This window comes from Anoplopoma fimbria, chromosome 8, assembly GCF_027596085.1.
Source record: "Anoplopoma fimbria isolate UVic2021 breed Golden Eagle Sablefish chromosome 8, Afim_UVic_2022, whole genome shotgun sequence".
In the NCBI taxonomy this organism is placed as follows: Eukaryota; Metazoa; Chordata; class Actinopteri; order Perciformes; family Anoplopomatidae; genus Anoplopoma; species Anoplopoma fimbria.
The window spans coordinates 4969082-4996661 of NC_072456.1; the positions used below are offsets into that span (position 1 = coordinate 4969082).

Genomic DNA, 27580 nt, shown 5'->3' on the forward strand with positions numbered 1-27580 from the left:
GCTGAAAGCTAGAGGGCTCAAGGCTATTTCAGTCACTACTAGCAGAACACACCTGAATCCGAGACTGAACTGTCAGCAGTTGAGCTGCATTGTGGGTAATGGAGGCGCAAAGTTATAACAAGGGAGAAGAACAAATGGAATAAAAAAAGGTCATATATTTCCGCTGCATCAATTATTGATCCTTTTCTTTTTAACTGTCCGTCGTGAGTCTGACAAAGTATCTGCGACTCTAAATAGGTGCCATCATTTAGTATTTCTTAACTGAATTTATGATCTATTTTTGGTTGTTTGGACTATATTTTGCACTGATTTTCATTTAAGACTTTTAGGGTAAGTAACTTCAGAAGCAATCCAGGCATGACAAGAAATAAAGATCCCGTAAATAGCACCTCAAGTTTTGTGCGTCCCTTCCCCTGGCTTCGTTAGGACTAAAGCAAATCACAGCGGACACACACACACACACTCTCACCTCCAGTTTTTGGTGTGTAGAGGCACTTCCTCCAGCCGGATGAGAGCGTAGCGTGCTGCGTTTAAGGAAAGACCTCTGATCCCATCTCCCCATTCCTTCACTGCCCTGCAAGCAGAAAAGTCCAAATGGGAAAAGTTTCACCTTTTTTCCAAATGTTTAAGAGTAAAATAACACGTTCACATGTTTTATCCGGTCTCAGTGGCTTGAAATATGTAAAGCTTCCTCTGACAGACTTACCCTCTGTATTCAATGTACTTGTAGAGACAACCGGCAATCACCATGGCGACCAGGGCGTAGTACCAGGAGGAGATGAACATGAGAGAGAGACACAGGCTCATCCCTAAGAAGGACAGGGTCCTACGGGACACACACACTACAAATCAATAAAAGTGTAAGGACCAAAATCTGTGTTTTTAATCAAGCGTTGGAAAGCTTACATCTTACATTTTCCTGCGTTTAGTAGGAAGCTGTTCTTACCAGTGATAAAACTTGAAGCGAGGTCTCCAGTTGGGGGTGCGGAGTAAAGTCTGAACAGCACAGGCCAGGTTAACAAACAGATAGCACATGAGGAAAAACCTGAAGAGTAGCAAAAAAACAGAAACGATTATTAAAAAGAGAAATAACTAATTAAATTGACAAGAAAAAGTAACACCGAATGGAAGCAGGTTGGATGGAGAGCGGACCAGCTGATGGTGTTTTCTACAGGGTTAAACTACGTACATGGAGAGGATGGGGGCCACAGCATCCAGAGAAGCGATGAGGATTCCTATCTCACAGATCCCCACTGTCAGCAACAGAGCCCAGGTGGGCTCACCGTTAGCCTTCCCATGACCGAACACCTGAGAGAGAGACACAACCAGAGAGAGAAGCTGACACATCTTATCATCAAGGTCAAACACTTTAGAATTTCATATGTTATAGGAAGCATTACATGTTTGGTTGCTTTTTGGTTTGGATCTTAACCAATGTGGCATATTTAGAATATTTTAAATGTGATAACTGATTTATTATTTTGGTAATTTATCAAGCACAAACACCAGAAAATGTTAATGCATCTCCTTGAGGTCTGGGAGATTGTGATGGGATTATTTTTACTATTTTTTGACATTGTATGGACTAAACAATTATTCAAGATTATTCCATGATGGACTTTTTTCTGTGAGGTTTGCTCCACTCTCTTCAGACTGTTGTTCTGGCTTTCTTGACCTCATTTTTTCTCAACTTTTCCTTTCTCTCTTAGTGTGTGCATGCGGCCCTGCAGTCTATTGGCCTTTTTGGGGGATTGGAGGGGAGTTTATCTCCTAATTAGAATCAACTGGCATGCACATTCAATTTACAAACACAGGTGTGAACAATTCTGCTGCTTAAGAACAGGTCATGAATCTGACAGACTTTTCTAATTAAAAAAAAGACTCAGGAAGATATTGGTGAATGAGGCTCATTGTCTTGAGTTATCATCAATGAGTGGCTTAGTCTAGAAGCTGGTCTAAATTTGGGAGTTGTAAACTAAATTACTGCAGCAAAAGTGAGCTGGATCAACCCTCCAGCGCAAAATAAAGGTGAGAAAAACCTTTAAACATGCTGTTACTGTGTAATGCAATTACACCAACACACGGCAGTGTCATGGGGCATCCGAGGAAGCTGAAAAGATCCATTCAAGACCAGATCAAAAAGTAAGAAAAACCCAACAGTCATTTAGTGGCTGGGTGACGCTTGACTGTAAAAGCACACAGGACTGTAAGAGGTCTGACTAATACTGACCTGCAAGAATGGGATGATGCCATCCCGAGCGATGGCCTGCAACAGCCGTGGGGCGCCGGTGAGGCTCTGAAGCCCCGCCCCGCAGCAGGAGAAAAATGAGCCTATTACAATCACCCAGGGAGACGGCCAGGCCAGAATGCCAATCACCGGGTTCTTCTTCACCGAGTAACCAAACCTGAAACGACAACAAGCACAGATACAATCAGAGGCAGTTCAGAAAGGAGACGGCCCAATGAGAGTCAGCCCATGACCACGCCCACATTTCAAACCATTGGCTGATCTTTGATACAGTATTCTTTGTGAACTGTACCTACATCATTCCATTCAAAACCAATTTTTAAAAAGCGTTCCATCACCTATGAGCTGTAAAATACCAATGTTGCCACCATTTGTTTTAGATACAGAGGTTAAAATACACTTACTTGTCTCTCAGCACCACTCCTTCAATACAGGCTCCAAACAAGACCACGCAGGAGATGTCTGAGCATGAGGTTAAGATGGAAATACTTGCACGTCTTATTTACTTTGCAGTAAACGAACAAGCCTAAAGCCTTATTTGCCTAATAAAATTGGCAAAATCAGAGTTGCAGCGATCTGTCATCACCTGATATACTTCCTACACATGCATATGCTGGTTTGTACAGTAGTGTGAATATATGTCGAGAGGATACAGATGAAAGAGGTGGTGAGAATTGCCATTATGGTTCCTACTGGGATGGACCTCTGGGCATCTCTGAGATCACCAGATCTGTTGGAACCAGCCATTATACCTGAAATCAATCACACACACGCAAAAGTTACAATGTATTAGGATCCCTTACTAAATGTAGGTACGAGCGCACATTATGTTAGACTCTTTTCAAAGCGTTTCAATATTTAACATATTATTGATTTCCTGGTCACAATCATTTCTTATCAATATGATCTTAGAATCCTAACAAATCAATAGTATGTGATCTACCTGTGACGGAGGGGAAGTATATTCCCACCAGCAGAGTGAAGTAGGTGGCGATGTCATTAAAGACGTAGGGCTTATCTATGTCACTGGATAAGTCCTGGGCTTGTACTGAAGGCTGGCTTTTCTTCTCTATGTACGTACCAGCTGGACCGTAGTCGCCCCACAGGTTGTCTAGCAGAAAGACACAGAGGATGAAGATGAGGATTCATTCTCGTTGGGCAGTGAAAGTCTTTTGGACAGAGCTGATCATTTAGCCTTGTGGCACAAGATGATCGATGAACACTAAGAATCTGCTCCTTCTCACCTTTGATAACTCCGCTCAGGAGCCCAGGTATGGCCTGTATCTCCGTCAGGTTGTTGAGGGTGAAGTATTCGTCACAGGTTGCGTTGGGGTATTTGCTGTCACAGAAGATGCCCCATAGCTCTGTGAACATGGTGACGTTTTTCACGACCTCCGTCTTGGCGCACGTTTCAAACATATCATTCTTCAGGGATCGGTTCCCCAACAGACAGACACTGAGGAAGAGAGAGAAAAGTGCAGTGTGGTTAGATGGAAGCTGCTGTATCTGTTATGGAAGATGGTGCTCTGGTTCCCTGGGAAACAGATGCCTTAGAGTACAATGCATGAAAGAGGGATTTGCCGTTTATTTTTTTAAAGTGGCTGAAAAAAAGCTGTGTTTTGCATAACACGTTCATACTTCCAACTTGTCAAATCAGCAGCTTGGTCAGTGGCCCTATGCTTAAACTCAGGATTGTTTTGACTTTTGAGAATACACTTCTATGCTTACAAAAAAACAACTTTGTTAGTTCGAAGAAAAGATTGTGGTTTGAATTAATGCCGCTGAATACGATTATCAGAGGAAGTATAAGAGATTGCCCCCCTGCGGCTCTCAACATGGTGGCGACGGCTGTTCTGAACAGTGCAAACAGCGGTAACAGTGATAACAGCGCTGACAGAGCTAACGTTATTTACCCGAGGTGGGAACCGGAGGGTTTGTGCTACAAAAGCGTTGTTATCAGCCGTAACCGCCATATGAAAGCAGAGTAGAGCAGTAGCAAGCTCACATACACTAACGTTTGTTACGTAGTTAATTACGCAACCCAAGATGACTATGTTACATGACATTATGTAACTTAACTTACTTATGAATCTTAAAATAGGACTATTGGTTCCACATTGGACTCTTCCATCCATCCAATGCGGACCTCCTGCCTAATAGCAACTTAAACATTCTTTACACTCTTCTTCACTCCCAGCACAACTGGGGCCCAGTAAAGTGTTCCAGTTTGACATGTGGGGCCAATGACCAAGCTGACGTATTTGGCGACTCGAGTGTGGTCGCCACAATGCTTCTGATGAATGTGAGAGATGTGTTAGTAATGTACAGCAGGAGTCAAGCAATACTGGAGCTTCAATACAGCTATCATAGTCACACACACGATCCCTGAATACAGTTAGTGTTCACAGCCATGACCATAAATACTACAAACTATGTATGCAATGAAGTGCATCCCATTTGTACTTCTGCATAAATATCCGACACTCAAAGGAGTTGAATGTAGCATATCGCTAATAAGAACATTTCAGTCCTGAATAACATCACACAAAATTATTATTCAGCTCTTAGTAACTCACTTGACTTCCGGTAGTTCGATGATCGTCTTGATGACTCCTGCGTAAGTGGCCATGATCGACAGAACCACACAGGCCAGAAACACCAGAGCCAGTTTGTTCACATACCTGCAGAAAGAACGGGAATACATGGGAGTCTGCGTGCAAATGTGCATGCGTGTGACTGTGTGTTGTGTGTGTGTGTGTGTGTGTGTGTGTTTGTGCGTGGATACTTACTTCACCCCTACAAACACTACCAGAGCCATCAGGAGCAGGCAGCAGGTGCCATAAACCCGCATATGGTTGGACATTGCTGCACTATCGTTAAACACGGTTTCTGTGGGAACGATGTAGGTCTGGCAGTGGAAGGAAGACATCAGAGATAGAGTGAGTGTGTCATTAATGTGCAGCAGAAGTGACTGCCGTCACGGCCGACCTCTTATCTACCAGAGTGGTAACGTACCAGCAGAATCTCTATGGTGCCCAGTATGTACATGGATCCAGCGAAGGTGGTTCCCAGGTAGAAACAGAGACCCACTGCTCCTCCAAACTCAGGCCCCAGAGATCTGGAGATCATGTAGTACGAGCCGCCAGCTTCAGAGAAATGTAATCCCAGTTAGTTAGACTGTTAGACTGTATTTCTTGCTATTTTAAACTTTTAAACATTTTGTAAGAAAAAATAGGTTTCCGTGGTGATGATGGGAGAGGCTCTGATTTGATCAAAAATGTTAATATGTTCATCTGATTCTTTACCTTACAATTGCAGCAATTAATCATCAATCAAACGGCAATGCAGTAAAAAACATTACATTATTAATTGATCTTAAAGGTTCACTGTTGACACTTGAAGTTCAAATTTTCAGTGAAACACTTCATATTAGAATATTTATCAGGAAGTATCAAGTCTTTGTCGAGCAGATTTTAGGGGACTTTAGTCATTAAATGCAACAATTTAGAGGGCATTTGGGAAGGGTATACTGCCATTATGACCGTCTCTATTAATACCCCCCCCAGAAACAAACCCTCTGAAGTTTTTATGAAATTACAGAACAGTAAAATAAGGTATAACCACTTTTTTCAAATTTGCTGTGACGACACAGAAACGCTGTTGAACAAAGGGTGAAATGTATTCAAGTCTTTGTTGTGTCTTGCTGAATCACCCTAACATATCTACAGAATGTCCCATAAAGTTCTGCCTGGTAAATGAAAACACTATATCACTCTATCTAAGTCGTTGCCTTTAAATATTTCAAGTGTAAAATTAAAAAATACTAATCATTCAATAATAAAGAACACAATGTTTGTAAACATACCTGGGACAACTCCGTTGGTTGCTATGGCGCTCATTGATATGGCTGTGAGCAAGGTCTGCATGGAGACAAAGAGGACAGTGGTTAAGTTATGGATGGAAGACAAGACAGATGTTTGCCAGCTGCAATGAATTATTTGTGTCAAATGGTTTCATTTTTTTCATTAAATACTGCCAGTGTTTTATTGAACAAACAACTTATCCCTCTGTAGAAAAATGTTTTGGAAACTCCTCTTTTATTATTAAACCAGTTAAACAAGTTTAAAAAAGAGAGGTAGGGAAATGAAAGAAAGGCTGCTGCTGACATACAGAGTAACACACGTAAATACAGTAAAAAATGATACGTCCACAACAATCACGTATCACAGTCATTCCCATGCAGGTTCACAAAAACCTCCTTTCAGAGTCCAGATCGCGTATTTTCCAGAATAGGAAAGAAACGCAGAGAACTGTAGAACTGAAATGGCGTGTCGTTTAGGAAGAAAGGACTTAAAAAGCTATGTGTTATTTTTTAGGTATTTTTTCTGTTTTTTTATTAATGATTCTATATCCAGTTAATTCTGACCACATCATGTCCCAGACACATACACCTACAGAAGACCCTAAATTATCTCTGGTCTTCTCAGAGAATCTGTAGAATCCAGTTTTTAGTTTGGATCTATCTAGTTTGTTGTTAGAATTTTTTTCTCTCTAAATGGAATTTGCGAGAGGATAGATGGGACAAAGCTTTATACCTGGAGTAATCTGAAAAAAATAATCTTATCTTTAAGAATATTAGAGGTCATCAGAGTTTTATTCTTGATTAGATATCCAACTTCACTGATCTCTCTGTCTGCCCCCAAGGGGAAAAGGGTTTGGGTTTGGTGGTTTACAGAAGTACCCAAACTTCCTTGTTAATCTCCAAAAATGTAATGAGTATTTTACAACCAAGAATGACCTCTGACCTTATCTGGATTCATGCTTAAGAGCTAACCGAAGGGTAGAGGAGAGAGGAACGGACTTTACAAATGTTGGATGTTGCTGTGTTAGAATTTTGTTTAGCAAAAATGATCAAAAATGGAAAGTTTATATATATAACGCTTTTCAAAATCATTGTGATTCACAGTTACAATTTGAGAGTTTTTTCATACCTAGCGCTATGAACACATTTCAGTCATTACATGTACAAGTGTTTTGGTTCAATGCTCAGTTCCAGACAACTCTGACAAATTGCTGACCCCCTCCTAGAAAAAGTACAATGGAACACAACTCAAAGTCAGAATTCCTTCTCGTAAACTTGGGTTCTCTGACATCACATAATTAAGGAAGCGCACTTTTGAAATGGTAAACCATCAACTAAAGGGCAGCGTAAAGTATATTTGCCTTAATTTGATTAAAATAATATATACTTTCATATAGTAAAACTTGTTTTGCATGTAAATTGATCATTAGGTGTCTGGTCATGGTAAACACTCTCTGAAACGTATCTTCTCTGCACAAAAAAAAACAAAAACAACACCATCACATCCTCAGCCTGTCATCTTTTTGGTCTGAGGCATTAGAGCCTGACAGGGTGTGCGTATACTGCAGGAGGGCTTTGAGTGCCATCTGTTCACATCACATGAGTGCTGAGCATTTTGAGTTGAGACTCTTCAAACAGTCAGCTCTCTGTTTGGCCGCGGAGCCGTTGACGTATGAGCCCTGGCTGTAAATGAGACACAAATGTTCTGCTTGGTTTTTAGTTTTTTTTGCGGGCAAACTGTCTGAATGGACATCACAGACCCAGAAGAGGGTGTGCTGATTGGCCTGCAGAGTTGTCTGCAATGCTCTAAATCTTTGACTGAACCTCAGACATGTCATTGTTCCGTTTTGGCATTCATAGAATTACCACCTTGCTTGTTTGTCCCTCCCTCTTTCACAGTGTCGTTAGTGACACCAGTCTTATTTTGTTAAAAAAAAGTATACTCGGTTTGACAACCCGTTACTTCCTGCGTATTGCGTCTGTGTCAGCAGAAACTCAGTACGTTCGGCGGTTGGTTTTGAGAATCACTCACGCAGATGCAGCACATGGAGACGATGGCGAAGGACCCCAGGATCCCTGCTGTGCCCACGATCCAGGTGAGACGCAGGAAGAGGATCACACCCAGGATGTTCTGCATGCAGGGCAGGTAAACTCCGATGAAGGTTCCCATCTGGGGCACCTGGGGACGGACAAACAAGCACACACATGCACAGAGGTGAGGATCAGCGGGGTAAACAGATGAGTTAGACTCCTGAAATAATGCCTCCAAAAAAGTATGTGACCTTTGGCCTCCTTTAAGTCATTATGCACGGAGAGTTAAATACATTTCATTCATATTAAATTACTAAAGATGTGCTTTGGACATGTTATGAGGTATTAAAGAAAATAAGGTTTAAAAGAAAATAACTTTTCCTTTGTGCATTTGTCATTTAATATTTTAAAACTGGTAAATAATAGTAAATATTGCAACTTAAGCCCAATTTGCAGATTTTACTGGGGGACTTCATGTGATTTAGACTTTCCTTTTACAGGCTATATGTAGCGGAAGAGTCATATTGTGCTCAATGACTTGAATGAGACATTGATGCATTTCATATTAATAAACTGCTCTGTGAGAAATTATTTATTTAGATCCCGTACAGAACTTCCTAAAAACATTAAAGTTTAAATTTTCTGAAGTTAAGCAAGCTGCTAAACTCGCATATATTCCTTCGCCATGATTGAAAAATATAAAAATATTGCTTATTTTAAAAGTTTAACTGCAGGACACAATGTGTCTCCTAGTTCACTGAAAAGGCATTTCTCAGTGGAGATTTCAAATTTCCACAACCTCTGTAAGTTGCATGTTGGGCCTAATTTCAGTAACAACAGAGTGGCATCAAAAATAACAAATAAAAGGTTCTTATGACACTGAAATTGTCAGAAATGTTAGTTGCTGTCCTGACTGCATTTTTTTACCCTGGTGTAATCAGAGCACAAATACATTATTTAACCTTTCTCACAATAATAATAATGATAATAATAATAACAATAATAATAATAATGATAATATGCTTATTAGAAAATGCTTAATCTCAAAGTTTCACACTGAGTATATTTAAACTCTAATCTTTGACGGTGTGGAAGTTTTATTATATTTAATTTAACATCCAAAAGCAAAATATAATACAAATATTATAAATAACGTATTGTCCAGGATCCAGACAACAGCTTTAGGTACAAAGTACCATTATTGTGCTTAAACTCTCACTATCATTTTTCATATGTTCCATGATATTTACACGATGCATCTCGCTGCACAAACACTTACCATATACATTCTTCTCTTCCCAACACCCAAATGTACGTACCCTTTTCCCAGTTATCAACACTTTGTCCTGCCCTTTCTCCACTGCGTTCAGCTGTCTGCCTAAATACTGTGACGTTCCTGATGTTGATCTCCAGATATCCCACATCTCTCGTGTTAGTCCGTCTTCCTCCTCCTGTCTGCTTTTCTCCCCCTCACTCTCCCTCTGAGAGTCTGTCTTATTCTGTTAAAGTCTCAGATCTCAGCTCTTAAAGGAGAAGCAGATCATTCAGGGGGCGGGTTTCACTAAAACATCATCAGTGCCTCTAACACAAAGCTACAGTCCAAGGTCCCACTGTTGAAGCTGACATTGAGAGGATGAAAATGCCTCCAGGTTCAATCTGCTCCTCTTGTGTAAGTCTCTTTAGGCAAAAATTGCAAATAAATGGCACTTTTTATTTCAAGTCAGTGACAAACAGATTCTGACTCAAGTCATATTTGCCATATTGTTAAAAACTGCTTTTTTTCACTCGGCTTGATTCCTCTACTGTCCTTTATCTGATTTAAAACTTCTGCAGTCCACGCCCCTCAAAACAACACAAAAAACAAGTCCTATGCAGCTTTGTGTGTCACAAGTCTTCCATCCCTATACGTGAGACACCCCAGGGATCTTTTCAGGCACTTTTTGGTTGTAATTTTGAGATTTGTGGCTATTTTGTAGACAAGTGGAAAGAAAACATCCAAAAACACACATTTAGGTGTTTATCTTACTACGTCTGTTTGCGTCTGTAACTTTCTCCTAAATTCACCAGAAGTTAGCATTAGATAATGCCTTATTTGTATATTTAAACATACCACTTCAGAAAATTGTGATACAAAAAATTATTTTCTTTATATAAGGAATCAACTGGTAAAGTTTCATGGTGCTACTTTTAACTTAATTATTCACCATATTCACCTTTAGTGTCTTCAAATTGTATGTCATTTTTACAATACATATCTTTAAAGGCAGTTTTCTCAAATTGATTATTTTCTCATACTCTGAGCCAGAAATCTCCACATCAGTAGCATACATTTATATCTATTCTGTTCTGGGAATGTATGTAAAGTATTGCATATTTAATAAAGATAATGCTTCATTTGCATTTTTAAGCATCCATTTTCAGAAAACTTGTAAAACACAAAATAGTTGCCTTTATGTTAATTAAGAAACTGGGAATGTTTCATGCCGATATATAGCTAAAGTTTTTACCCTATTCACCTGGGGGTCGGTCCTTAAAAGACTTGTTGTTAGCTTAGCCTAGCATAAATAATGGAAACAAAGGGAAACAGCTAGCTTTACTCTATCTTAAGATAACAATATCAACCAACCAGCAGCTTTAAAACTCACTATTTAACACAATAAAAAAGAATAGTCCAGAACATGAACCTCTGTCAAAACCACAACTTTTACACTGGGGTTTTTGTGGGGATAAACCAAAGAGAGGGTAGGCCAACTGTTCTTCTAATTGTTTTTAATTCTCACCCTTCATGACTACCAATTCAGAGATTTGGTTTCTACAGAGCTCTCTAACCCCTATGACCCATGGAGACCGCCCATTTATTACCCCTCACACCAGATGATACTCAAATCAAACATAAACTCTTGCATATCACCCCAGACTGCAATGAAAAATGGTGAAAATCTTTCTGCGTGTCAGTTTAACCACAGTCAGAAGCAGGTGTGCCACAAAAGGAAGGAAACACCTCCACTCTCCACCTCCCACACCACAGAAGTAGTTCTCCTTTTCATGATGGTTAAGAAGTTTACCAGCCAGACTGAACCGTTTTTTTTTTTATCTAGCCGACCAGCAGCGAGAAGGCAGCTGGAGAGGGACACACTAAGGTCTGCTACATGCGCTCTTTCTGAGCAAAAAAGAAAAGTTGCTGCTTTTGAATGTCACTAGTCAAATGCTGTTGATTTGAAGCCCAGCACGCTGTTTTTTTTTTTACCCGTATCCACTTTCTGCTAAGAGCCTCAGTGGGTCACATGAACCTCAAGTAATTCAATATAGATTTAGTAAAAGTCAGAATGTCTTGTCTCTCCCTATCTGCCCCCATATTACCTCTGTTCTCCCTCTTATCCTGGTATCTGACCCACTTCCACTTCTTATTAACGCTGTTTTTGTTACATTTAGCAAACCTTTCTCAGTCAAGTCGAGTTCAGGGCTGTGAAGCCCTGACAATGGTTATGAAAAGCTACCCGATCTGTAGGACTTATAAGGGGCGTACACATTTGAAAAGCAGGTTTCGGAAAATCGGAATGCGCCTTTTTAATATGTAATGAGGACTCTGAGGGGGATGCTGTTGCTATTTGTGCTGAATTCAACATTTGAATCTAGAAAATGGGAGCATAATGAAGAGGTTGCCTTCAGAGAGAACCACTCGGAAAAATAAACAGACTGTTTATGTATCTTTCTAGGACTGAAATTCTTGCCAACCACTTTCATGATAGATAGATTGGTCACTTTTTAAAGCAAACATGTAAAAAAAAATATTGTTTCTGCTGGTTGGACCAAAGGAGATACCAAAGGAGTAACTTTCCATTCATTTTGATGCACATGTGGAACTAATCTAAGTTGTCTAATTACGTTATGTAAGAAATCTTGCGTCTGTGCATAAAAGAGGTTACATTTCCTAAACTGTTGTGTGTTTATGTTCACATCACTCTTAAATGAAAAGCCAGCACTTTATCATCATAGTTATTGTGTAATCATAATGCAATATGCTGGCGTAATACAGGGTAAAAATAAAAACTAAAAATCATAGAGTTCACTTAATGTATTTTGTACTACAGGCAATGCAAAATACACAAATGAGTTGCTAATATATCCCACAAGATGAAAGATCATGACACGTCTCTCACAATACAGCCTATTCTCTGGAGATGTTTACAAGCTGCTTTATCTCCTCGTGATATCATCCCAAAGATCAAAGCCTACAGCAAACTGTACTCAAGCTGTATTTAAAGCTTGACGGAATGCTAAACTGAAAAGAAGATAATTTTTTGGGGGCAGAAAATCATTCTTCATCCTATATCTAAAATCAGAAGGTTATACACTGACGTTTCTCATCATGCCTTTTTCTTTCTTAACAATTCCTGAAAGATGAATTAGATAACCAACAGCTTGTTGCTATCTCTTTTGCAATGTGGTTTGCTAACACAAGACAATGAACGAGAGGCGGAAGATGAAGCAGCTCAGAACCAGGACACACTAGGGTTTTTGGGGGTTCTGCGACATAACGACACAGTGGGCTGCTTTATTTGGGGGCTTGTTGTTTTCAGGTGCCAGTGAGACAATGAAATAGGCACCAAGAAATCTAGTTGGAGTAACAGAATGCATTCAATCCAAAAAAGGACTGCCCTGCAATGGCACCCTTGCTGAGCTCTCAGTGTCCCTTAGAGGATAAGAAAGCTGCTAGAATTGGTACATGTCGGCTGCTTAAAAAAAATCTGAACTGATGATCCCTAACTAAACATCACGTAGGCTAAAAAACGCACCATGACAGCGACCCTCCTGACCCCATCCTCGTTCTCGGCCTCCTCGTGCTCACGGACACCCTGGGTCAGGTTGGTGTAGTTGGCCAGCTTGTTGAGAAGAGATGATACCATAGGGTTACTCTCCATTTCCTCCTGCAGAGAGACAGAGAACAAAATGCACGAATGAAACAAAGCATGTGCATTTTGACTTTAAAAACAAGAACCGAGACGAGTGACCTCATCGCTCCTGTTTTGGCCTCCTTCCACCGGCTCCCGGTTTGTTTATTATTGATCTTAAGATCTTATTGATTACTTTAAAGACCCTTTGTGGTTTTGCTCCTTGCTATATTTCTCACTTCTTTGTAACAAAGCAGCCATTACATAGTTTAGGGTACTCATTCAGCGGTCTCATATCTGTTCCCAGCTTAGAACTAGAGGGGACACAGGGTCTAAGGTCAGGGCCCTGTCCTTATTGTAGAACCTTCTATCAGAGCGCTAATCCCCATTCTTAGTTTACTTGAATTGTCTTAACTTAATCTCTAAATCAAGCTTCTATTTGCTTCAATCTTAAATTTATATCTTACATAACTGGAATTGGTTTTGTCTGTTTAAAATTGTTGATTTAAATCTGCTGAATGAATATTGTTTTTATCAATTATCATTACTATTATTGGCCTAATTTTTCCATCTGAATTTTCTGAGCCAGAAACCTTCTGATCATAGGCTACAGCTTCGTGCTGTGCTTTGAACTTTTGTGTCAGAAACTTTCAATAACGTACCTGTTATTAGTTTTTCATAAATCTTAAGTCTCATTTTGCTTTAAAAATGTATCCTTAGACTTCTTTTTACATGTGCATCAAATGGTTTTACATTCATATATGCAATGTAGCACATAAGAAGAAATATAATTTTTGTCTTACCTCGAACAAGGCCATGTTCTTGCCTTCATAATAATGTTCTCTGTCATCGTCTGTGTTGATGAATGGACTGGACTCTCTCTGACTGTCATCTCCTAGTGGGATACACACATACTGTAAGACACACACCACTGATAGAGCAGCAAGGGAACCAAGGCAGCTGGATCACCAAGTACTGTTGTTGTGTAGTATCTGTTTATGTGAAGGGTCTGTATACTGTAGTAGTAGCAGGGAAGTACCAAATGCCAGGCCAGTTCCGTCTTTACACAATTCAATTCAATTCAATTCAGTTTATTTTGTATAGCCCAGAATCACAAATTACAAATTTGCCTCAGAGGGCTTTACAATCTGTGCACATGCGACATCCTCTGTCCTTCCCTCACATCGGCACAGGAAAAACTCCCCTAAAAAAAACCTTCAACAGGGAGAAAAAAGGAAGGAACCTATGGGAGAGCGACAGAGGAGGGATCCTTCTCCCAGGATGGACAGAATGCAATAGATGTCATGTGTACAGAATGAACAGCATAACAGAGATACAACACATTCAATGTATATGACATAAATGATTCATATAATAAGAGTAGTAAGCAGAGTAACGAAGGAAAAAATTAAGACTACTTATAATAACAGCAGCAATTATTATAGTAGAATTATAATTATGAAATAGGGAATAGTAATAGTAATGTGACTAATAATAATAATCGAAGTAGCAGTGGGTGTCAGCCGGGTCACAGCAGGAGGCACGACCACGGTCCAGGTACCACAACGATTCATGGAAACCTATAATAAGCTCTTGCTGCAACTTGGAAGTTGCAAGCTAAAATTCAACATTTATGATACACTTGATAAAGATTTACTTAGGCGGGTTCCATGTGTTGGCTGTGTTTACTGTTTACATGTTGCCTATTTATTGGGAGTTTTACTTCAAAATACTTTTTATTTCTATAGAGCCATATTACAAATAACATCAATTCCCCAAAACAATGAAATAGGAATAAACACAAGGAATATTGATCAATATCCATATATAACCGAAGAGCTCCATGCTTTAAGACAAATAAATGAAACAGATTTCATTGGAAGCCTCTGGCTCAAGGGATTACAGTGATATTGCACTTGTTTCTGTCTGTCCCCATCTGGTGGCCGTATCTGTAAGTACCTGGAGCTAGGGTCCCGTGGAGAAGAATTGCAGTCTCAGGCAAAATTGCAGCCTGTCTTCTACAGCCAATCTCTGTGAATCAATGCTGCTAATATGTAAGTAACAAAATGTTTTGGTTTTTTTCAAGCTGTTTTTGGTTAAGATAACATAGTCGTCAGTGAAATACTTTGCCAGGAGCAAAGATTTTTTGTTTTGACGCAAGGTGCGTACACCTGCATTAGAAAGCTCAGAATTTCTAATTTCAAACAATATCAAGTACCGTATTTTGCACTTTAAGGCGCACTTAAAAGCCTTTCATTTTCTCAAAAAACGACAGTGCGCCTTATAATCCGGAGCGCTTTATATATGGATTAATTCTGGTTGTGCTTTGACCTCAATGCGATTTTGTGTGGTACACGGCGCTCTGCATGTTTTAATACTGACTTTGGTAAACTACAAAGATTTTTACGGCTAATAGTTCGGAAATAACCATCACATTACAGTATATAAGGACCCAACATGGCTCCTGTCAAGAGACACGCTGACGCGGACTGAACACTCAAGGCTATCAGTCAGTCAGGAGAACATGGGAATAGAGCAGCTGGAGAATTCAACATTAATGAATCAATGGTACGGAAGTACTTGACTGACAGTTGTTCCGTTCACCTTCCAACAAGACAATGACCCGAAGCACACAGCTTTTTGAAAATACTACATTAAGACATCATTCCCAAGAACCATACAGTGGGAAAGTATTCTGACAAGTGCAATGAAACAAAGGGTGAAAAATTTAAAGGGGTCTGAATACTTTCCGTACCCACTGTATATTCCGAAGGTTACATTTGGACAACTGTATTATTCAAATACTTTACATTAAGACATAGTTTGAACCACGCACAGTTGGTTTACGGATTCCGAAAGCTGTAGAATGCATGTTCTCAAAACGGTATAATGTGCTTCTATTAATAGGCCATCTTCTGATCGACTTTATCTAACTACGTCCAGTACGGTCTGTCGGGGAAATTAACAGAACGTTGACCTTGAGGAACCTGGATAACATTATAAGAACCAGAGATATTGTTTTGGATTACTGTGCAAGTTGAAACAATTATATTATAAAAGATGGACAAATGATGGCTCCGCCCCCTGTTAGCCTATGCTTCAAGTAGCTTTCGTAGACAAAGCAGCATAGAGTGGTGTGCCTTTCAAAAGGCTTCCTCTGTTTGGTCTCTTTAGCCCCTGGTTGTCATACAGTGGTCTCAGTTTATTAGTTTTGGTATGTTATCACACTGTTGTCGGCCCATCTTTGTTGCCTTGAAGAACCCAAGACCTAGCAGTGGTTCAGAGATCAGTGAGGAGCGTTTAATAAGAAGAACAGTGTACTGTGGTTGCACATTCAATTCAATTCAATTCAGTTTATTTTGTATAGCCCAGAATCACAAATTACAAATTTGCCTCAGAGGGCTTTACAATCTGTGCACATGACATGGTGAGGGTTGTAACCACATCTAGCATGTAACGATGAGCTGGGAAGTCCCTTGGAGGGCTCCGAGCCAAAAACATCAGTCCTCAAAACAAACTGAGAGGATCTTCATGGAGATCTAAAACCCCAGTGGTGCAGAGGTTACGGTCAGGGTTTAGATCTGTAATCAGTGATAGCTTTGATATACTGTATATACATTGAACAAGTACAACAACTTCTCTGCCTTCCTTTGAAACAGATATTATCTCAACGGACTACATCACAGAATGTTTGTGACACACCATGATCTGAAAGACACTGTAGGTCTGATCCCGGTGTCAGGAACATGACGGTATATGATCCTATATGCAATGAACAAACACCTGGGGCAACAATAAGTCAGCCGTAATAAACTATATCATTGATGAGCAAATTCATTTTGGATAACCTTTCAATGATCACCTCAGTGATATAAAACCACCAGGAGGCAGGATGTGGTGTGAACAAAACCATGACGTTGTAATTATTGTCATGGCTGGGCCATATGGAGAAAATCAAATTTTGACGGAATACCTCAATATCGATATTGCGACGATATTGTAGGGTTAAACATTGGTGCTTTCACAAAAATATTTACACAATGTGATTTTTGATAATCATCAGTAATGTGGATATAATGACTCAGAGGGTAAAGGCAAATAAAAAAACAGCTAGAGCAGTCTGGTAAGATCAGAAAATTCCTTCACTTAAATGTAATGTAGCCTTTAAAACCAAGACAAGACAACATTCATTCATTCATTCATTATTCGTAACCGCTTATCTTGTTAAGGGTCGCGGGGGGCCTTCATTGGGCGAAGGCCGGGTTCACCCTGGACAGGTCGCCAGTCTATCAGAGGGCTGACATATAGAGACAGACAACCATTCACTCTCACATCCACACCTAGGGGCAATTTAGAGTCTTCAATTAACCTAAGCTGCATGTCTTTGGACTGTGGGAGGAAGTCGGAGAACCCGGAGAGAACCCATGCTGACAAGGGGAGAACATGCAAACTCCACACAGAAGGCCCGTCTAGCCCGGGAACTGAACCCGGGCCCCTCTTGCTGTGAGGCGACAGTGCTAGCCACCACACCACCGTGCAGCCCAGACAGGACAACATTTACGCCATATTGCTGGGACCCGTGGAGGGGAGGGAGGCACCGGAGAACCAGAACCAGGACTGCACTTAGCAGACTGTCAGTTAAATGAGAGGATCTCTAAAAGGACCCTGGTGCTCGGAAACACTACCACTTTTGTCCACAGGGACCACCAAAATATGGCGGACAAAAGGTCTATCACACACACACACACACACACACACACACACACACACACACACACACACACACACACACACACACACACACACACACACTGTAGGAAGGTGGAGATTTGCCTCTCTACCTTGAATACTGTATTTCTGTCAGCAAAGCATACAATACCTGTGAAAACATAATTTTAGAGAAACATACACAAAGATTGTCTAGCTCCCCAGCATACTGTCTCCTTCATGTCTACTTTGTAACAAGCACAAGTACAGTTAAGTGCGCCCGCAGCTCCTTTAGCATGTTCCTTTAAAACAAAGTCACAGTATTGCTGAGCTGTCTGTTGAACACACAAATACGTATCACTGCAGGAATGCGGACCTTCGTTGAACATTCACTCCCTCTAACGTTAATATTGACCTTCAAAACTAACTACTTAACCTAAAGTCTCGATGTGAAAACATCAAGTTGTAAGTGAAAGCTATGTCGTAATTTCAGTTCTCCTAAACCTTTATTAAATGCTATACTGAAAGAAAGATAACTTCCTTTTATCAATGAATGCAGCAGTTTGATGAATTCACAATAGACTCTGAAGATGTAAGTATCCCTCCCTCTAGTCGCACACACTGCTTTCATTTGCTTACACATTATCCAACGTGATGAAAAGCTTCCCATGTAGTAAATGTGTTAACCAGCAGATGTCCATATTTCTTTATATTCAACAGCAGGGTAGAGGCTCAGTTCATCAACTACATCACAGCATGTACAAACTGTTGCTAAATGATTAACAACCAGGGTACTAAGAATTCTGATTCTGAATTTTGGTTGTGATTGATCTCATTTCACAGTTCTATCTTAGCACTATGCTAAATGCACTGAGAGTGTTTATCTTTCAGAGAAAGCTGAGTTATTATTTTTGGTTTTCTCTGGTATGAAGCACGGAAGACCCATTGACCCTTCCCTAAGCCCCGCCCCCTGCTGCTAGCTCATCAAGCAGTCAGAGCTACCATAGAACCCACACTGTAACTAACTGCACCCTCTGTATAAATATCATCTAATTAAAAAAAAACAAAAAAGGGTTATAATAGAGAAACAGCCAGAAGGGCATGCAATATGCGTTTGAAGGATATATCCAGGAAGTCAAACTTATTCAGCAGCAAAAACAGATTAAACAGATAAAAAGGAAGCTAAAGTCTACAGATCACAGAGAAAAAGTGAACCTCCACATATTTAGGAACAACAACATTTCTCATGAAGTCAGGCAAGTCTTTGTTCACTGGTACAATCGTTAAAAGGCAAAAGCATCATGTGTATACATTCGGTATACCTTTTGCAGCTAGTGTGGCATCGAAGTGCTATAGCTAATTAATGACGTGCTAACATAGCACCTTTTTTTAGTAGAAATGTCAAATTTGAGAAACGTTCAAAACTTTATTGCTGCCAAGTTTAAGCAGTGGGTTGTCAAAACTCTGTTTTTTTTTCTTTTAGTCAAAGACAAGTTGTATATTAATATGAATTCACATCCTCTGAATGACTGAATATTTGATCTCAGCTGATGAAGTTCAACCATACATTTAGTAACCAGCTATCTCTGTCCAATACAGTAATCTTGAAATAGGATACTTTGGATTGTGCATGTTTTTGATTAGCTTCAAGTCTTTTGCTTTATTTCAAATCTATAAATACATTTATAAAGGTTTCCGCAAGACCTGCAAAACGCAAAAAACATATGTGTTGTGTGTAGTCTAAGGAACAATACTTCAAGCAGTAAGTGGAACAACACCAAACACGACACCAGTCATAGGACAGCGCTTTGGAAAATGATGGTACTGAGATGCTATTGTTTATACAGATAACATCTTGTGTAATCAGCACTGAGCGCTAAACGTTCCGTGACTTCTGCCTTTACAATGAAACACATGAAGAGTACAAGTACCCACAGTACTGCCACTAAAACAATGTTTGCTGATAGTGCAGGGCTTCCATTAAAGGGGTAGTTTGGTTTTTAGAAAATGGCTCACAGTGGGGAAAAAAACGTGTCAATATTCGAAAGGGTCACTCCCTTTCAAATAAGTTCAGTTTCCTCCTCATCATCTACAGTTGTACTATTGGTCTGTGGCTCTGGGAGTGTGAAGTCAGAAAGAAAGTGAGCTTAGCAGGCCTGTGAAGCCCACACCTCACCTCTGCTTGAGGCTAGAGGCTCGGTTTAACAATAGTGTGATACTGAGTTGCATTCTGGGAAATGTAGGATCCAGTGCTGTTGGCGCTAAACCCATAAGGACTAAACACCAGAATATCTGGGCCTCTGCTGCATTAAGTACCTCTGCAAGGAGAAATTTGAAGGTATGTTGAACATCAAGCTTAGCATAGTGACTAGATTTCTATAGAGGCTTCTGGGTGACATAAAGATACATTAAAGTTGTCGTACATTTTCCTACAAATTGAGCAATACTTTAAAGGGACAGGTTGTAGAATATCTGCAACTGAGATTGTTGCAGGTATTATTTCAACAATAAAATAAGATATTTTATAAGATCATATAATAGCATTAAAAAAAAGTTCTGTCAACATTTTTCCTTCATAATGTCTTGGAAATGAGTGATTTGTTCTTGCATTTCCAGGTGTTACCACGTAAGCCACAGCTCAGTTAACAATTCACATGTTTGAATAACCCAATAACTCAGTGGACAACCAACTGAAAAAAGTTTGCAGTGGGGGGAGGCCATATCTTCCTGCTAAACAGGAATTGCCTTCAAACAGAGGCATGTGGTCATCGTAGCGTGAAATTCGCCAAGTGCAGACCCATGGCAACTGAACACACCGCATTCTGGTATGTTGCATCAGAGTAGTTGCCAAAGTAGATCACTCCGAAGGCAGTGTGGCTCAGCCTTGCTTAATGGAATTTTTTGTTTGATCTTGCTGCTTCACCTTCAGTGCTTATTACCCCCAAGTAAATGAGGAAGACTCACTCATTTGCACATTTCTTCATCCTTGTCATAACCATTAAGTTGTCATAGCCAACTAGATAGAAAGAGAGCTAATAACAAGTTTAAGCTTTGTTGATGAAATGTAAAGTTGAAATGTTGAGTTGCAATACAAACAACACTGAATTATTAATGTTTAAGGAAAGCAGGATTGTTGGAGACAAAACTTTAAAGTAGGTTTGGTCTATACTTTGTATAAGAGCAAATCGAGTTAGCGTGAGAAGTTAATGAGTGAACAAATGAAGAGACTTTCCCAAAGCACAAAATGACAATACCACATCTTCCAGGTTTAAACAAAGAGACACAAAATGACCTTAAAGAGAGGCTAAATGGGGCATAAAACAACTAAAGACACATGGACGACCGCAAGGAGACGGCAAACAACCACAAAGAAACACAAAACAACAAGAGAGACAATCACAAAGATACACAAAAAAAACTACAGAGCGAAACAAACACAACTACAGAGACACAAAATGGCCACAAAAGAAATGCAAAACAATTGCAAAAAGATGATGCAGTGTCTCTGTTAGTGGTCTTTTTTGCATCTCTTTCTGTCTGTTTCTTGCTCCTATGTAGGTGGGGTGCCTTTTACATATCTGTGTCCATCTTGTCTCATAATCTGTCCACAGCTGTAGGCTGTCAGGTGTAACAAATAGCAGCAATTTATTATCATTTCACATACTTCTATCACAATATTAGGCCCGTCATTCAAAAGTTTCCAAACCCACCTCTGACGTTAGTTTAAGCTGAAACTAAACATACTTGTTATTCATTCCACATATTTCAAAGAGGCAATGTCTTTATCCAAATGAAAAAATGGTTACCTAAACTCCTGCTAGGGGAAACTACCTTAGCAGATTTCAGTAGCTGCCATCTCAGCTTTTGACTTGCAATATAAAAATAATCATAATTATTAAACTATTTCGGTGAAGTTAAGCTAAATCACATATTTTAATTTATTGAATCATGTCTGAATCAATTATCTTTGTCTGAATATAAATAGCAATTGTAGGCAAATAGTCAGACCGCTAGCAAAACAGAGATACATGGTCTGTAAATAATACATGTTAAAGGTGCTATATAGGAGATTGGGATCATTTCCGTTGCCTTAACAGCTCTCAACATGGAGAAGACTGAGTCGGTGGCTAACGCGGCTAACGTCGCTAAAAGTGCTGACAGGGCCGTGGCAATAGTTAGTGGCTGCAATAGTAATGCTCTGAAACCTGTATATCTGAAGATTATTTTTTATGCAAAAAAGTTAAAAATTAGCAACAGAGCTGGCATTTTGGCAGTGGACAGACACTGTTGATGTGGAGGTAAAATAATCAGCCCCAAAAGGGATAAAATGGAGATATTCCAAAAACATGTCCCATGTTAAAAAACATTTCCTACTACTTCTGTAGTTACAACTCTCTGCCTTTTCAAAGACCTAAGTAACAACACCCCGCCCCCCCCACACACTTCTAGCTAGTTGAACGACGTCAGACTCGAAAGCTGTCATAACATGTAGTGCCTGCCATAACATGTAGCCAACTGCTTGAGTTAGCGTGCTTCTGTTTGTACATTTTCAATTACACACTGACGCATTCAGTTTATCAAGCATGCACATTTCAACAGCCAGTGCATGCTGGGTTAGGTTCCAGGAATAAGAGGGTATGAGGGGGTGTATGAGCATGTCTACAGTCCATAGTAGAGGTTTTGTCTTACACCGTGTCCTTACCTGAGTGCGGTTCTTGTGAGTCGTCCTTGTTGTCTTCCTCCCTAAAGATTCTGCCCAAACTGACAGGTCTGCTGCCTCTAGCCGTGGCCGCGCTGTTGCCGCCGCCCTCCTCATCCTCCACTGGCACTACAGTGAAGTTGGTGGGCATCTTGTCTCCTCAGATGTCTGGAATAAAAGTTTGAAAGTGGGTATCCGGGGATGGCACTATGTGTTGTGCAACTTTCAGCCCCACAGGGAAGAGACAAAAAAACAAACATCCAAAGTAAGTCAAACTAAGGCCCCGGTGAGGCAGTTAGAGCTTTAGTTTGACCTCAACATGGCACTCACTCCAAACCTTTGGTTCCATTCCTCTCTGTAATGGGATCCAGTGTCCTCTAAACTCAGGGTGAAAATGCCGCTGCCTCCTTCGCATAAGGCAGGCCAAAGTCCTGCTGCATTTACCTCTTCACTCTCTCCTTGTTCCTTTCCCTCCCTTTCCCCCCCCCCCACACTACTCCAAGACTATTGCCCCATGTGACCCTGTGTTTACCATATGAACAGAGTTAGAGTCCATACATGGAGGCCACTGCAGCTCCTCCCAGTGCTCTGGCCGTCCCACTTCTCTGACTCACACCTTTGTCATGCCAAAAGGCAGAGAAACAAGCTCCAAAGTATCTATAAACGTTTCCAGAGTGTCTATAAAATCCACTTTGACTGACACCAGCTGGCTCATATTTAAGAAGGAGCAATCCAAGCACAAGCTCCTTTTCAATCCTCCGTTCCTGAAGGCTTTCCTTTTGTTTCCTCTCCTCAGGCTAGTAGCTTCTGTCTCTGGCTTCCTCCAGGTAAACAAAAAGGGCGTTACTTTTTTCCCCACAGTGCATTATGGGTAGCGGTGGTGACATTGCATGCTCACTTGCGCAAACGCATTGTGCTGGCAAAGGAAACACCTTAAGAACCTTGAGGACAGTGACTATTCTCTGGCATAGATGACAATGGACAGTCACAGGGGAACAGGACCGAGCTTGGGTTAACAATGGACACCAATAAACAGGAATTGTTTTCTGTTTGTGGGAATGATTTTATTGGCACTCTCGCGCAAGATTTTCTCAAGAAGTTGGGACATTTGTCCTGATGCACTGTGAGCTTGTCAGAAAACCTCCTCTAGAAGGATATGCAGCAGCGCAAGTAAAAGCAATTGAGTAATGAATACAGTGATAATGTGTATTTCTGCATGTCTCATGGCTTTTTCAGCCTTGATTTTTCTGTATCATTGTGTGTTTGGACACTTCAGTACAGTGGTACAGTTAATATACCAGAGTAGGTACCAGACATGTTTGTTGTCAGGTTGAGACTGATTTATACAATAGAAAAATCAATAATAATAAACATTGTTTGTCCTGACTCTTTCTTTATACCTTGCCTTTCTAGTTGTAACTGGTGGATAGTATGGTAATACAGCAAATCATTCAAATTCTACTTTTCATAGCACCCTTCCACTATGTAGTCCTGTTTTTTCATAGTTTATTTACCATATTTTTACATCATAATGCTTGTCACTTCTAACAAATCTAACAATAATAATAATATTGGAATGTTTAAATGAAAATGGGGGCTACATTAATACTCAAATCATTGTTTTGAACCTGAAATGATTGCTCCCTGCTCCCTTAGCAGAGAAAGGCTGTGTTCCAAATCGCATACTAACATACTACTCATACATGAGAGAAATTCCTGGACGTATATTACATTAGCAAGAATTTCTGAGTATGAGATTCTGGCTTACTGCACATGTCAACTGACCTTATGAGATTTTGTTAGTATGTGTCACAAGTTTTATAATGTTTTGACCAGGTTTTGATGCAAGGATGTGTGGTCACTTTATCCAAATAATGTCTGTTTGGAAATTTGCTGCAACGTTTTCAGAGATACTTCTGACTTAGCTAACTTTTCTTAGCTTTGTTTAGCTTAGCTTATAATATTCTGCTGTACCTCAACGTAGCTTCCTTAGCTTTAGTCATAGACATACAGTATGTATTTGAGCTTAGCAAAACGATAGCGATGGTATTCTACGTTAGCTTAGCTCAACTTAGTTTATACGATGGCAGCTTAGCTTAGTTTAGCACAGTTTAGCTAAACCTTCCTCAAATACTACAGAATGTTATGGTTTTACTTTGGTCCTAAACTGGTTATAGCAATAGCCTACCCCAATGCAATTATTTCAGTATGACAAATATGTAAAAGCATGGGGCATTACCATGACATTTTCATTTTAAAAATGAAATTCTTCTAAGTCATGAATTGTTCTACGAGGGGCAAAGGGGCCTAAAGGGACTCCAACATTTCTATTTATTTTTGCAGTTTGTCAGTGTGGAGCCATATATTTCTACACTATTGTTCTACATATTTACTGTGCTAATGATGTTGTCTGTGTGTGTGTTTGGCTCGGGATACAGTGTTGCTTTGGTCCATGACATTTACTTTACTTTGGTCTCTGGATCTGAAAACTCTCCCACTTTACATAACACTTTTTTTAGCGCTTTTGTTTGACAGAGGAATCAAGACACAGTTCGAATCTGTATCATATGTGTTTCACTTCCCCAACATTCTCTAACTTAATTAAACACACCACAGTGTAAAGTGATCTTGAATTTAAAAAATGCAGGCCTCCCAGATGTTTCACCAGATGTTTGCCTTTGCAGAATGAGTATTCGTCCCCAGGCCTATATTAAAACTGCTGAGCCATGTGATAGTTAACATGAAATATAGCCTGCCACGAAATGTAGACCTGAATGGACAGAATTGGATCAGAACAGCAGCAAAAGACACCCCTTCTACAGCTGGCCTAATACCAGATAATCTCCCGGACACGAAAGCCATACTGAATACCACAAAAGAAAACAGTTATTTGTTCAGCTTTGTTTAGAAAAGTGGTGTACGATTGCAGATTACTTTTTTTTTTTATTCTTGTTGATCTTCACTTTAACCATGAATCTTTTGTGACTAATGTTGTATAGCTCTTATTCTAAACCAGCTCTTTAGGTTTTTAAAGAAATTCTAAATTTGCTTTATCACAGACAAACATCAAGTGATAGTGACAAGGTCTGTCTCTGTAATGTCAGCAGAGGGTGCTGTCGGATCATGGAGGGCTAAACATTTAAGTTGACAGTGAATAATAGAGACTGAGAGACGTTCGGGCAATGTCCAACTCAGAGGAAAGGACAATTATAGCTTTGTAAGCAACCAATAGCAGGATGAGTGCAAATATGTTTTAGCAATGGTTCACAGCAGGAGGTAGTCAAACAAGTCACATCAAACAGTGGCTTGAGGACTTGCAACAACTAGTCCTCAAGCCACTGTTGAAGGCACTCAATCAATGTTTTTTGCTGACCCTGACCACTGACCTCCCGCTGAAGCGCATGCATGTTTACAAGCATGCATGCTTGCTTGTAGATGTGTTCTGCAAGATGCAAAACCTCTGAACACCTTGAAAATGCCAAACCATTATTTGCTGGAATCGGCTTGTCATTGGCGTGATATCACTTGGCCCTCGACTGAACTATCCTAGCTTCTCCTCCGTGGACAAAACTGCCATTTTATACCTCTCAGATGGCTTAAGTGTGAATGTGGAGAAAAAAAAAGAAAAAAAGGGGAAAGCGAGAGAGTTCGAGTTGAAATCAAATCCCTTTAGCAAACAGCAAAAGGTCAGTGCTGACGCAGACACGGGAACAGGCTGCCCTCCCTCAAGACTATATTCTTAAGTGGCTAGGTTCTATTTGTAGCATTTTTACCTGTTTACTGACTCCCCCAGTCCAAAACCAGGTAGTTGTGCAAACATACTGGAAGGTTTGGACGACCTCTTGTGTCATCACACAGGGAATACATTTTAACTGCCTGCACTGTGCTGTCAGACCGCAAAACACAATTTCAGGGTAAAAGGACGCATGTTTATCAGGGCTGGGGTGCACTTTATTCACTCTGTGGATTGGCTTCAGGATCCTCATTTCTCCTGATTATCTTCTATGAAAATCCAGCCTTGAATTAATAATACTGATAGCAAATGAATTGCAGTTTCCTTCTAGATAAAGCAATATTCCAGTGTTTTGTTGAGCTATGCATAACTAACAAGCTATAGAAACAAGTGGTTCTTCTATTTGGGTTCTTTATGTTTTTTATAATAACCCTAAGGTCTTATAAGCATTCTACTAGTTCATATAGTTTTTTTATTCACCATTTGATTAAATTATGATATGTAAATGGTGTTGGTGACAAAATTGTCAAATGGGTAGGTAACAAAAAACACAGGTAGTAGTAAAAGTGCAGCATTACTCGGATTATCTAAGAAAGACACAAACATGAAAAGGTAAAGTTTTATCAAATTAGTTTTGTCAACGTCTGACCAATAACTGTAGTGAGTTCTTTGTGTACACAACATTTATAGTTTCTATTTTTAAGAAGTAGTAGTAGTTTCATACACTTCATTTAAAGAAATACATTTTTTAAACTCCAAATATATAAAACAAATTGATGCTGCATGCTATGCGGTGACTTCTGTTCTGTGCCTCTTTCTTATCTCAGCCACATATTCTTTTCATCGGCACCAAGTTTAAAAGATAGACCAAATAAGTTACATATATATACAGCGGGTAAAATAAGTATTGAACACGTCACCATTTTACTCAGTAAATATATTTCTAAAGGTGCTATTGACATGAAATCTTCCCCAGATGTCGGTAACAACCCAAGTAATCCATACATACAAAGAAAACAAAACAAATAAGTTCAGAAATTAAGTTATGTGTAATAAAATGGAATGACACAGGGAAAAAGTATTGAACACGCTTACTGAAATTTATTTAATACTTCCTACAAAAGCCTTTGTTGGTAATGACATCTTCAAGACGCCTCCTGTATGGAGAAACTAGTCGCATGCATTGCTCAGGTGTGATTTTGGCCCATTCTTCCTCACAAACAGTCTTCAAATCTTGAAGGTTCCGTGGGCCTCATCTATGAACTCTGATCTTTAGTTCTTTCCATAGATTTTCTATTGGATTCAAGTCAGGTGATTGGCTGGGCCATTCTAGCAGCTTTATTTTCTTTCTCTGAAACCAATTGAGAGTTTCCTTGGCTGTGTGTTTGGGATCATTGTCTTGCTGAAA

General features: G+C 39.8%; 1 protein-coding gene across 5 annotated transcripts in view; it reads right to left on the reverse strand.

The window, feature by feature from the left end:
- The window catches only part of LOC129094457 (solute carrier family 12 member 7-like), a 45802-nt gene that overhangs the window by 12396 nt on the left and 5826 nt on the right, over positions 1-27580 (reverse strand). For 2 of the 5 annotated variants that reach the window (XM_054602639.1, XM_054602635.1), the window contains exons 1-18: positions 22770-22865; positions 22443-22607; positions 13837-13928; positions 12938-13069; positions 8143-8289; positions 6114-6168; positions 5264-5394; positions 5038-5156; positions 4825-4929; positions 3493-3704; positions 3192-3359; positions 2902-3000; positions 2653-2710; positions 2231-2405; positions 1190-1308; positions 947-1045; positions 707-826; positions 470-574 (exon numbers count right to left, since the gene is read on the reverse strand). In XM_054602639.1, coding sequence (XP_054458614.1) covers positions 470-574; positions 707-826; positions 947-1045; positions 1190-1308; positions 2231-2405; positions 2653-2710; positions 2902-3000; positions 3192-3359; positions 3493-3704; positions 4825-4929; positions 5038-5156; positions 5264-5394; positions 6114-6168; positions 8143-8289; positions 12938-13069; positions 13837-13928; positions 22443-22590 — 2084 coding nt within the window. In that variant the 5' untranslated portion in view covers positions 22591-22607; positions 22770-22865. Of the gene's footprint in view, positions 1-469; positions 575-706; positions 827-946; positions 1046-1189; positions 1309-2230; positions 2406-2652; positions 2711-2901; positions 3001-3191; positions 3360-3492; positions 3705-4824; positions 4930-5037; positions 5157-5263; positions 5395-6113; positions 6169-8142; positions 8290-12937; positions 13070-13836; positions 13929-22442; positions 22608-22769; positions 22866-22997; positions 23054-27580 lie in introns of those variants that run through there. The other 3 variants (XM_054602638.1, XM_054602637.1, XM_054602636.1) reach the window with 3 other exon arrangements.